This window comes from Rattus norvegicus, chromosome 11 (genome assembly GCF_036323735.1).
Source record: "Rattus norvegicus strain BN/NHsdMcwi chromosome 11, GRCr8, whole genome shotgun sequence".
Taxonomy (NCBI): domain Eukaryota; kingdom Metazoa; phylum Chordata; class Mammalia; order Rodentia; family Muridae; genus Rattus; species Rattus norvegicus.
Window position 1 is genome coordinate 64,983,310 of NC_086029.1, and position 13,273 is coordinate 64,996,582.

A 13,273-nucleotide genomic window follows, 5' to 3' on the forward strand; every position below is an offset into this window, starting at 1 on the left:
TACCTTTCCTCTGTGAGAGAAACTTGCACACACGCCATCTTTATTGCCCCTGTTGATGTTTGCAAATGTGGCCCCTTGTGCTATGGGGGAGGGGAAACCTGGAGACAGCTTATGGTGAACTGGGAGAGTGAGACCTTTCAAGCACTGCGGTAGGACAAGCTAAACACAATAAACTGCCTTCAAATCAACCTTCTACACCCATAATGCAGTGCCTGCTATTCTTCTTCTGATTTATTTTAAAACTCAGAGTTGTAACCACACTGCAATCATAAATCATGTAAATTACTGTGGAAGAGCTAGTAGTTGTGGAGAACGAGACAGTAGTTTTGGAAAATTTTGTTCAGACGAGCATAACACATCTAGAGGCCTAATCAAATTGTTTTAGACACAATCAAGAAAAAGAAAGCACATAGACTGGGAGAAAATATATACTATATCAGATAAAGAAATTGTACCCAGAAGGCCAAAGGAACCCCTACAATTCAAAAATGAAAAGGCAATAAATAACCCAACTAAAAAATGAGCAAAGAGCTTGAGAATTGTTCCTGCTTAAAAGAAAGGCAGGGACAAAAAATGGAGCAGAGACTGAAGGAAAGGCCATCCATCCAGAAACCAACCCACCATGCAATCCATCTCATCTGCACACACCAAACTCTTACACTATTGTTGATGCCAAGATGTGCTTGTAGACAGGAGCTTAGTGTGGCTGTCCTCTGAGAGGCTTTGCCAGCATCTGACTAAGACAGATGCAGGTATGTACAGCCAACCATCAGACTGACCCTTGGGATCCCAATGGAAGAGTTAGGGGAAGGACTGAAAGAGCTGAAGGGGATTGCAACCCCATAGAAAGAAGAACGATATCAGTTAACTGGACTCCCCAGAGCTCCCAAGGACTAAATCATCAACAAAATAGCATACATGGGCCAATCTGTGGTCCCCACTACCAACAGAGGACTGCTTTATCTGGCCTCAGCGTGAGGGGATGTGCTTGGTACTATGGAGGCTTGATACTCCAGTGAAGGGGGATGCTAGAGGGGTGAGGTGGGAGTGGGTGGGTGGGTGGGGGAGCACCCTGTTAGAGGCAAAGGGGAGGAGGGAGGAGGAGTGGGGTGCTTGTGGAAGGAGGACCAGGGAGGGGAACCACATTTGAAATGTAAATAAATAATATAATTAATAAAAGTTAAAATAAGAAGTCTGTCTTCAGAGAGTATATATAAATGCCTAATGAATATATTTGACAGCATTAATTACCTAGGAAATGCAAATATCATACAGCTATTCTACTTTATGGTTGGGGAATATTATTCAGTGCATAAAGTGCTTGCTGTACAAGCATAAGGACATGTGTTTGGTTCCACAGAATCCACACAGAAAAGGAAGGAGTCATGAGATTCATCCACAAGGAGGGCTCTTTGGGACTGTCTAGACAGCCAGACAACAAATCAGTAAACCCCAGGTTCAGCAAGAAACCCTGTCTCAAAAAATTAATGTGGAGAGCAACAACAGACTGTTAATATTGACTTCAGACATGCAGATATGAATATATGGGTTATATGTACACTTTTGTATACAAGCGTTATATATCATAACATATACTACACACTATATATTTATAACACATTGCACATTATATGTTACACATTACATATTACATACTATATATTCACTTCAACATGCACAAGAATTACTGTGATAAAAAGATAATAGCATTTGTTGGTTGTGGATATGGTAGAGTTGTAATGTTGTTCATTGCCTGGTGGAATGGAAAACGATGCTTCCACTTTGAAAAAAAACAACACTACTGCATTCTCAAACTGCTAAACATAGAGTTTTCATATGACCCCGCCGTGACTCTGCCCCTAGACACATACACAGGCAAAGTGAAAACATGCGGTCCATAAAGCTCCCTTGTTTGTTATTACTCACGGTGGCCCAAACATGGAAAGGAGCTAAGTGGGTACTGGAACCATAAGCAAAAAAGGTTATATCCACAGTAGAATGAAAGGAATAAGGTATTTATATGTACCATGGTATCTATGAACTTCTAAATCAATATGCTAAATAAAAGTAACCAGACACTCTCAGAAGACAGCCATACCAGGCTCCTGTTTGCAAGCACATCTTGGCATCATCAACAGTGTTGCGGTGTGGTGTCTGTGGATGGAATGGATCTCATGGTGGGTCGGTCTCTGGATGCCCTTTCCTTCAGCCTCTGCTCCGTTTTGTCCCTGCATTTCCTTTAGAAAGGAACAATTCTGGGTTAAAACATTTAGATGGGTTGGTGGCTCCATCCCTCTACTAGGTGGTCCATGGCTCCTGCAACATAGGTACCAGAGGACTCATCTGGCATCAGTGGGATGGGAGGGAGGCTCTTGGTTCTGTGGAGGCTTAATGCCCTAGAGAAGGGAGATGCTGAAGGGGTGGAGTGGAAGTGGGTGGGTGGGTGAGCGCCCACTCAGAGGTAAAAAGGAGGGGGAGGGGTGTGGGGCGTTAGCGAAGGGGAGACCACCGAGAAAGGAGATAACATTCGAAATGTAAACAAATGGCGAGGAGACGCTGGCACCATTGCCACTGCCACTAGCACAGTTGTGCCAGAGCCGCCAGGAGACCGGCCGCCAGACTTCCCCCTTCGCTGACTACTGCGTCCTCTGATTTGTTCCAACAGTCTGTTAAAACATGGTGGATTACTATGAAGTGCTGGGCGTGCAGAGACATGCCTCACCTGGGGACATCAAAAAGGCGTATTGGAAACAGGCACTTAAATGGCACCGGGACAAAAATCCTGAAAATAAAGAAGCAGAGCAGAAATTCAAACAAGTTGCTGAGGCATATGAAGTGTTATCGGATGCTAAAAAGTGGGACATCTATGACAAATATGGCAAAGAAGGATTAAATGGTGGTGGTGGTGGAGGAGGTGGAAGTCATTTTGACCGTCCATTTGAGTTTGGCTTCACATTCCGGAACCCAGATGATGTCTCATTTCAGTGGAATGGGTGACTTCAAATCAATATCAACTTCAACTAAAGTAGTTAATGGCAAAAAAAAAAAAAAAATCACTACAAAGAGAATTGTGGAGGAAAAGAAAGAGTAGTTGAAGAAGACGGACAGTTAAATCCCTGATGATAAATGGTAAGGAGCACCTGCTACGCTTGGATAACAAGTAATTCAACGCACGCGTTTAGCAGAAATGCTAAACCATAACAAGCACCATTTGAGGAATCACAGCAACTTTTTTTTTGAAGATTTCAAACGAACTCGATTTTCCGTATAATTGTACCTAATCCGAAGTATTTATAAAATAGCTTATTGGAGCCCCCATTTGTCAGATTTTTGAGTTTGTTGTTGGGACCACAAAATAGGACCTTTGTTTCTTTTTCTTTTGTCTTTAATATTGTTGTAATCTCTGTACGCGCTTTGCTTTAAACAGAACGTGATCTGAGATGAGCCCCGTGACTCCTGAGTAGTGCTAGGACGAGATCGTCTTTAACACCACCATGAATCTGCTTTCCACTGTGCGGAATTATGAGCAATGTCAGCCTGCTGTGACGTTACCATTGCCAGATGAATCGTCTACAGAAATATTTCAATTTTATTTTCAGTATTTAGTGATGAAAGCTATTACTGCATCAATGGTAATACATTTCTGGTTTACTGTAAATTAAGGATGTTTTCTAGTTGTGCACGGATGCTGGCAACCTCGTCAGTTTGACTATTGTTTAAATATGTAATGCTAAGCTGAGGTTTAGAAAAGCTGGTAATTTGGGTTTTTGTCATTTGCTTTAAAAAAATAAATGTGAATGTGTTTGGTGCATTCTTTCTTGAGTGGGGTCTGCAAAAAAAAAAAGGAAATGTAAACAAATAAAATGACTAATTTATAAAAAAGACTACTATATAAAAAAAAGTAACCAGACACAAAGGAACGCTTTTATATGCAATGGATAAAGGCAGAAAGTAGATAAGTCAATGGCTGGGAAGAAATGATTGTTAATGGACATGCTGGGGATGTGGCAAATAGTCTCAAATTATGTTATCGTTGCCAAATTATTTAAACACATCAAAAGCTTTAAAATAAATGTTATTTCTATTTATATTTTTTGAGACAATGTCCCACTTGCAGCCTAGACTGTCATGAACCTTCTGGTTCTCCTACCTTGTCATCTTAATTGTTTGAATTATAGGTATGTATCACCATGCTCAGATGAAGTAAATACTGTAAATGGATAAAATACATGGCGTTTGGATGTTAGTTCAATAAATCTACTGGGTTTTTTTTTTAAGTTGACACAAACAGGGATGGGGAATCATCCGCATCCAGATCTGCTTTTTTCTCTTTCAATAGACGCTGCAGACAAACTAGTGTTTTAAAAATAAAAAGTGATTTAAAATAAAACCACGTTTTAGCTTTAATTTTTATTTTGAAAATATGCAAACACAAAACCATAATTTATAAATATTTACAGAATTATATACTAGATCCAATAACTAATATTTTTCATGATTGCTTTACCTAAAGAGCTATCAACCTCTACCTTTATCATCTGTCCATCATCCTATTTATTTAACTTTTTGTTCAACTCTTCATTGCCAGTCATAATTATCGAGATTCATTCTGTGGTACTAGTATCCAGAGCTTCATGCAGGCATGACACATAATCCCAAGCCTACCGTCATGATTTTTGATCCTTAACTACTACAAGTACCTCATAAAATAAAGACATCTGGAGGTTATTTATTTTCACATAATGTTTTATCACATGTGTAAAATTAACAAAATTTATTAATTTTAATAGCCTTTAGTAAGAACTTTACATCCTAGTTTCCTCAGTTGTTCATAAATGTCTTTATGTCTATTTTTGAAAGTGAGATATTTTTATTTTACTTTTACTACTGAACACAATGCAAGTTCATGTAGAAAGGTATAAATTGGCCCCTAGCAAGTTTCACTGTTAAAGACCATTTTAAATTTGAATTTGACTTTCCCTGGTTACTTATGTTCCTATAGATCTGGACCAATTTCCTTCTTTAATTCCTTTCATTGGCTAAGTCTATCTACCAGAATAATTGTTTTAGAGAGGTACTGTCTGTTGGGAAAGGCATATTAAACCATGGTATTTAAAAGTAGTATCCAGAATTTTACTACAGTGGCAATGACCTGTACAATAAATTGTTCACATACCAAGACATGAGGGGAGCAACTATGTATTAGTTAAGATGTGATTTTTTATGGGGCATTTTATTATGGTGACTGAAAGCTAAATGATAATGAAAATTGGTATCAAAAAGTGGGGTCCTCGCTGTGAGTATAGCTAATAATGCTGTTTGGAAGGGTTTGGAAATGGTTTATGGGAGCAGACTGAAAATGTTGGCATATTATTTACCACTCAGAATTTTATAAGAAGAGATTAATGACTTATTCTGGCAATCACCAAAGATCCAGAATTCAGATAGAAATGTGGGCATCAGAGACTACATTGAGGCACTTTCAGGTAACAATGGGATCTTTTGGGGGAACTAGACTAGAGCTGCCCCCCACTTTCCACTTTACTGGGTGACTTGGCTGTTTGTTATTTATGACATAAAAGGTTTTGTGAACTAAATTTGTAAAGATGATTAAACAAACTGGTTTATCTTATCTAATTAATAAAATTTCTAGACACCATTTAGATTATACCATCTTTTTTTACTGACTGCTTTTGGGCCAAAATCATTATGAGAACAAACAGGAAAGAACAGAGTAGAAAAACTGAAAATTTGAGCTATAGCGGAAAAGGAAATGTGTTTGAAGGTACTGCCAAAAAGGGTGCAGTTCTAAAACGAATAGTGTCATTAGAAAGAATCCCAGTGTTTTCTGCAAGAACAATAGAAAAGATGTATTCAATGAATCTAGAAAATCTGTGAGACCCTACTCTCGGCAGTAAACCTGTAAACTCACTTCAAATACCATTCTTTATAAAAAGAGCTTCCATGGGCTGAGTAGTGAATTATTTTTAGGTGACGTGGTTTTGCATAAGTAGTTGCCACGACGCTCAGAGACATTCGCAACCATTGCTCAACTGGGCCCACACATAGCTCCCAGTGGTTACAGATTTTATTAGCATCATGTGAAACTACCCTTGCAGCCATTCAGAACACAAAATAATAGGGCTAGTGAGGGTTCCAGCAAGGAATTTTACAGAAATGCCCAGGAAGCACGATGTGGCGTGCTCAGAGTTCCTGGAAGCATCCCATAATCAGGTGATTAATACTGAAGCTGTGAGAGCAACGCCGATGACTTCAGAAAACGAGGGGTATGAAAGGCTTACAAGGCCAAGGAGAGCTATAGGAAATGAGTGTATCCAGCCTGACAGTAGCCAGTGTGAATCAGCCTGCAAAGCTCTATAGGGGGGGTGTCCCCAAGTGCTTAGAAACATACATGCTACAACAAGGTACCCTGGATATCAGCTATGAAGCCTTAGGGTTCAATGTTTGCTGTAGTGGGTTTCAGTCTTCTGTTTTTCTGATGATCACTTTTTATATCTCTCTTCCTCTGTTCTGAAATGGGAATGAGGTAACTGGTGCTTTGTTTGTTTTTGTTTGTTTTAACTTTTAAAATTTTTGACAGCTCTCAGTGAAGAGCTTGGTTTGAGCATTAAGTAGAGACTTTGGACTTGACGTTTAAGCAGTGCTTCAATAACTTAGGCCAGGGGGACTCTTCCCTGTGAGGTGAACACAAGTCTGTGGGGAATGCTATAATTTGGATATGGAGTTTCTCCCAAAGCATCTGATGACCAGGCTGTGTTAAAAGCTTGTTTTCCAGCCTGTGTTATTATTAGGGAATACTGGAAACCTTAGTATGTAGGAATTAGGGGAAGAAAGTTAGGGCTGGAGGGGTAAGCTCTTAAAGGACATATTAAGAAAACATATAGTTCTCAACCTTCCTAATGCTGTGACCCTTTAAGACAGTTCCCCCTGTTGTGGTGACCCCAATCATAAAATTATCTTTGTTACTACTTCATAACTATGCTTTTCTACTGTTATGAGTTGTAATGTAACTAATTTTGGAGATAGATAGAGGTTTGTCAAAGGGGGGCTCTCAATCCACAAGTTGATAACCACTGTATAAATGGCCCAGTGCCCACATTTCCTCTCTCCTAATTGATTGGTCAGCATGAGGCAAACGTATCTTCCCTGTAACTTCCTTCTGCTTGGAAGTGAGAGAGACCAGATCTTGGGTTCAGATTCCATCGTAGAGAACCCGACCTAAAATTGAACTCCAGTTAACTAACAAGCTGACACCTAGCACAGGTTCCCAGGTTACTCCCCAATAAGCCGGCGCCATCTAGTGCTACATTCCAGGTTACAGGCCTGTCCCTGGCACTCCACTTTCTAACAACCAACCATCAGGAGGAAAGCCGAAGTTAAGTTTATACTTCGGGTACTACACCAGCCAATTATGTTAAAGGGCAACATAATTCCGTAATAGCACCTCAATCAGATGTGTATCAGGCTAGAAACCCCCCTCGTTTGCTTGTTCTTTCCTGTAAAACCGTGTCTTGCTGTGAGCTCAGGGCTTCACATTTCTGCTCTGCTTTGTTAGAGATGGTGGTGTGACCCAAGCTGGAGTTTGTAATATGGAGACCCTAGTGTGATTATATCGAAGTTGGCTCCTTGGTGGTCTTTAGGGCTTCACAAAATGGGCACAACAAGGACCTGTGGCCCAGTGAGATAGGATCATATAACTGTGCATTGAAACCTTTGCAATCATTAGCCAATTATGCACTCCCTCTCCTTGTGTGTGCGTAGGTTATCCTGGGTATTTTACAGTAGGAAACGCTGGTTTGTACTATCCTAGTTGAGTGGTTTTTACAAGTGGTTCAGTCAGTTTATTATAATAGTTGACTTAGGCGTCTGCAACAGTGACTTCAACCTCCACTCCTGGCTCAATACTGACTGGAGGAAACTTAACCCTCACAGGACTGTTTGAGGCAATGAGCAACAGGTGGACTTTCAGGAGGAAACAATCCTAGGTCTGATAAGCTCCACCACGTGGTGCTTTCCTTGGAGCGATTCTTGGTGTCCTGTAGGCTTGCAAGCTGTTTTGTTTTTTTTTTTTTCCCTTTCAATTTCTTTTCCTTTTTGCTTCTGGTCAAGTCCACACACACCTCAGAGACTGCACAATCTGTCTGTTGAGGATAATTCCAATTATGTGAGTCACCACTTCCTATTGCACAGGCGTCTTGCCAGTATTTGAAAGCCATGCCTCAAACTAATCAGTTCTTGTGCTGGAGCGAGCGAACGGCAGCAAATCATTTTAGGTAGACATTCTCTTGCTTCTAATGTAAGAAAGCATCTACATTTCATGTTAGGGTAGGAACTTGTTGGCTTTTTAATCCTTAAAAGACTCCAGCTCCTTTCCTGAAACTCTGGACTTCTGTTTTTCATTCTAGACCTATCATTATAAGGTATCGAGGTTCTTTTGTGTATTCATCTTCTCACTTAGCTCTCCAGTCAGTTGAGCTCAATGGGCAGCATGAGTGATATTATCCCCATTTGACAGATGAGCAAGCTGGGGTCTCGATAAGATGCAGTAGTCTCTGCTCTACATACTGAGAGGGGCTGTGAACACGAAGGAACATACAGTGTCTGTGAACTCCAGGCTCTGGGATTAATACTGATTATGGAACTGTTCTCATCTGGCCTGAGTTCAAAGCTATGAACGCCATAGTCTCTTAGTCCTAGGGGATAAGCAACCTCCTATTGTTTTCATCTTTTTGCTGCCAGTTCATTTCTATAAGGAAGGATTCTGAACAAAAAAATTAATTAAAAATTACATGAATTACAGTACTTTAAGTAATTGTTTGCAGGGCCAATCCTACTAAATGAATCATTCATTTATCTCTAATACTTGGCCCCATTTTTCTATTCTCGAAGGCATGGCTATCACAAGGTTGTCTTAGTTACTTAACTATCCATGATGTGCCCCTGCATGGCCACTTCTAACCTCAGGGATTGTTCTGTTATTGTATTTGATTTGATGGATTATAATTAACTACACGGAAATACAATCATGCCAAAGAAATCCAGTGACTACGAACTGGGAACTGATCCAAGACTGGTTGGTTTGTGATGGAAACACAATGTCCTACATAACTGGCTTGGATCATAATTGGTTACATTAAAGTCTAATGTTGTCTAATTGTGAGTACCAGAACAACATTCCGTTTTTATGGTGCACTGCTGAATAATTTTGGAATTAAGACACACAGTAACCTGATGCTAACTCACACTGTAAATCTGACTTCCAAATTCCCAATTAGCTGAAGTTGGGCACTCAGCCTGGATGTATAAAAGGAGTGAGGAGTAACATTTATTTAGAGATTTTAATTTAGAATCTGTTCTTCCCTTTCAGGTTAAATCAATGTAAGCCTTTAACCTTCCCTGTAAGGAGCAAGAAACTGTGAGTTACAGAATCCTTTACTGAGAACCTTTTCTTTATTTTTGGCTGAGAGAGCCTGCTGACCTGGAGATCTCACTCATGGTCAAGTTCTATTGAGAAAGTCTGAGAGGCTCTGCCACAAATTATCATTCTCCAGCCTTTCTATATCATTTCCTGACAGTATTCAAACCTTACACATTACATAAATAATACTCCCCACCCCTTTCTATACATGCACTGCAAACTAAGAGGTTAAAATGGGAGGTGTTAGGAGGGCTGTCCTGGGGTTCTATTGAAATAGTAGCTCCTGAAAGAGAACACCTGTGGTGAAAGAGACCCATGCTTCTGCATACTCCTTTGCTACATGGAATACTTTGAGCTCCTCATTGTAGCAGTACCCAATTAATGTTATCAATAGAGCATGTGGCTGCAGTGCTGCATTTTTGTGACCTGCCCCAATGTTTATATTTTCAAATGGGGGACACATATACAGTCTTTAGATTTTGATATGTCTAAAAACAGCTCAATGTTTGGCCACTTCCTAACCTCCACATGGCTAATCCACTCCCTCCCATATTCTTGAGTTATTATTTATTAAAACCTATATTTTATCTTTACTGTCCTCATCCCAGACATGTAGCCCTCTTGGGCCATGATCCTGTCTCCTATATGGTGGCTATGCTGTGTCCTGGCGTCGCTCCTCCTTCCCAGGCATGGTGGCTCTCTCTTCTTTATCCTTCCTCAGTCCCTTACCTGGGAATACTAAAAGTCCTGCCTCTGTCTCCCTGCCCAACCATTAGCTTCCAGCAACTTTATTTACCAATCAAAACCAACTGGGGGCTGAGTTCCCTCAGTGTCTTACATGTAGACATGTTGGTTAGGAAGTGGCTCAGTCATTGAGCTGTTTTAGAGATAATCAAAATATAAAGACTATATGTGTGTCTCTCATAGAAAACATGGGGGCAAAGGGCAAGAATGCAACACTGCCATCAGGATCAACTAGGTAACATTATTTGGGTACAGCTGACCCTCATCTGCTCACAGAGATTCATGGAAGCTGCTTGCACCCTAAGCAGTGAACTTAGACACAAAACTGATGGTTCCTCTTATCTCATTGCCAATTTGAAGGAGCAAAATAAAGTGATGTCAGAGGCTATCACAAATCTTACCACTAAATGCCATGTTCCACAGCAAGCACAGGGTAGCCACATTCTGTGGAACACTGCATCTTCTCTAAGTTCTCACAGGTCCACCCTTCTCAAAAGGATCCCTCTAAAGGGGGCAAAATTAACATTGAACTGAAAGAATTCATACATACACACACACACACACACACACACACACACACACACACACACACACACACAAAGGCAAATATGGCCTTCTAACATATTCAGATACAGGCATAGAATTTGTAAGCTTTTTAGCATTACTAATATTAGTAGACATTGGACTAGATAAAATGGCACATGGTAAAGAGAGCTCTGAATGATATGCAGAAAAGTTTAAAGATAAATGGTGGAAAATGTCATGCCCATCTGGGCAGGGACATGTAGAGAGTAATGTTTTAGAAAAGTGAATTCCACTGGAATATGTGACTCTATTAACACAGGAGAAGCTACAATTGTGTGCACGTTTGTGAGATACTTGTATTGTTCTTCGTTCTGTGTCAAACTTTCTCATGGCTTGCATTCAAGACAAGGAAATATCTTTTTTTAAACTCATTAGGCTTACAAAATAATTTTTATGTATGTGGATGTTCTCCTGGTGCCAGTAAAGGCCAGGAGCAGGTGTCAGAGCCCCTGAAATTGGAGTTCCAGTCAGTAGTGAGTTGTTCTGTAAGTGCTTAGAATTAAACTCAGGTCCTCTATCAAAGCAGTAAGCGTTGTTCACCACTGCACCATCTCTCCAGCCCAAGGACTATCTAGATGGAGTGAGAAAGACAACTGATCCAAACCATTAAGACCACATTAAGACCAAATTAGTTAAAACTAATTAATGCAAGGGGTGTGTGTGTGTGTGTGTGTGTGTGTGTGTGTGTGTGTGTGTGTGTGTAGGCTGTCTCCCCCTACAGTGGGTTTGAAAGATCAGCCTTTGATGTGAGGCTAACAAGGATTTTATAGCTCAAGGGGAGAGGGTCACAAAATGGGGGAGGGGGTTGGTAGGCAAGACAGGCAGGGTTATAGAAGCAGGTCATAAGTATACACATTAGCCCTAGTGAACTCTTGAAACAAAGACATGCTTGCAAGGTGGACAGAACGATGCAGTCATAACCGCAGGTAGTCATAAGACATTAATTATAGGTGGTCATGCCACCTTTTGAAACAAAGGTAGGATTTCAAGATAGTTATAATCAAAGACACAAGTGCCAGTTCAGAAACATGCAATACAGAACCATTGGTAATAAAGGTTACAAGTTGGAGATAGACCAATCCTTGAGAATTAGAAATTTAATCCTAACAGGAATCAACCCAGTTTCCATTACTATAAAATGGCTTTAAAGCTTAAGATGGAAACAGACTGACTCTTCAGTACATGTGTGTGCAGACAAGCTCTTGCTCCAGCTCCAGGACTATCTTTCTGCATGTGTGTGCACAAAGTCTGAAAGAAGTATACTAAAGAAATAGATATGTGTCAGGAGAGTGGGAACGTGAATTATAGAGAAGAAAAATGTCGTCACATTCAATTTCATCCTACTATGTCTCTGTGCTGTGTTTCTTTACCTTCGACACTCAGAGGTTTAAGTAGTAGTTATGATAAGATCCATGAATATGAAGGGGAGTATAAGACAGACATTCCATAGCTGGGTTAAATACCCTTCCAAGTTTGGAGCACTTGGCGGATTGAAAAGTATACATGCAATAGAATAGATGGGAGCAGGCACTAGCTAGTTAGAAACTGCAGGTTCCAGGAGTATGGAGAACCTGGCAACTACTAAAATAACAGCTAGATGAGGTCCAAAAAATAGATTCACCACAAATAAAAATCAGTACCCTCTTTTCTAGCTTCCCCCACCATTCAGGAATGCCTAATGCCCTGCTGGTCTCTAAATGTGTTTAGTTTCAAGTTGTACATGTGGTGTCAGAACTTCACAGAGGAAAACCCCTGTCAGTGATGTGTATCAGCACCTGCTTGAGAAAGGATAGAGCCTAAATCCCCAAAAGAAGTAAACAAATGAAGCCAAATAACAAAGACACCTATTACACTCAAGATAAGGAATCAGAGGTGAAGGCCAATAGAAAGTGGTTCTTTTAGAAGGAAAGGCTAATCTATATTTTAACAGGAAATTATGTTAGGAGCTTGTCTTTTGTTGTAGTTGACCATTGAGAACCTTTTTCTTCTACTGCCTGTATTTATGGGTCAGAAGCACAAGAGCTGTCTAAATGCTCCTGTACATGCCTGGAGCACCCATCAAACATCAGGAAGCTTGATTTGAAAAGGGGTTCTGAATGATTGGGTTCTGGAAATCATGGTCAAGATTCCCAAGGGGCCACCATATAATCTATCATCTCATTTCAGTTATGTTGGGACAACTATAAGAACAAAAGGAGGTGTTTCTGATTATTAAAATCAGGAGAGCTGGCATGATCTGAAATAAAGAGGAGCATGTGAACATACCACTCATAAGAGAAGTTTTGATTTCTGGGAATGAACGTGTGTGTATGTATGTATGTATGTATGTATGTATGTATGTATGTATATGTGTGAATGTGAGAGTGCATGTGTGCACATGCTTTTGAAGGCCTAAGTGAACCCTCCAGTGTCATTACTCTGGGACCAACCACTTACCTTGATTTGTGAGTGTGTGTGTGTGTGTGAGAGAGAGAGAGAGAGAGAGAGAGAGAGAGAGAGATTCTC

General features: G+C 40.3%; 1 protein-coding gene across 1 annotated transcript; it reads left to right on the plus strand.

Annotated features, from left to right (window-relative positions):
* Window positions 1-2,654: 2,654 nt before the first annotated feature.
* Window positions 2,655-3,030, plus strand: LOC134480995 (dnaJ homolog subfamily B member 6-like). The gene has a single exon (XM_063270855.1). It carries the CDS (start codon window positions 2,677-2,679, stop codon window positions 2,995-2,997), a length of 321 nt encoding a protein of 106 aa, XP_063126925.1. The 5' UTR covers window positions 2,655-2,676; the 3' UTR covers window positions 2,998-3,030.
* The last annotated feature ends 10,243 nt before the right edge of the window (window positions 3,031-13,273 follow it).

Excerpts from the sequence above, each read along its gene's own strand:
- LOC134480995 (XM_063270855.1), top strand. The coding sequence starts at position 2,677 with ATGGTGGATTACTATGAAGTGCTGGGCGTGCAGAGACATGCCTCACCT.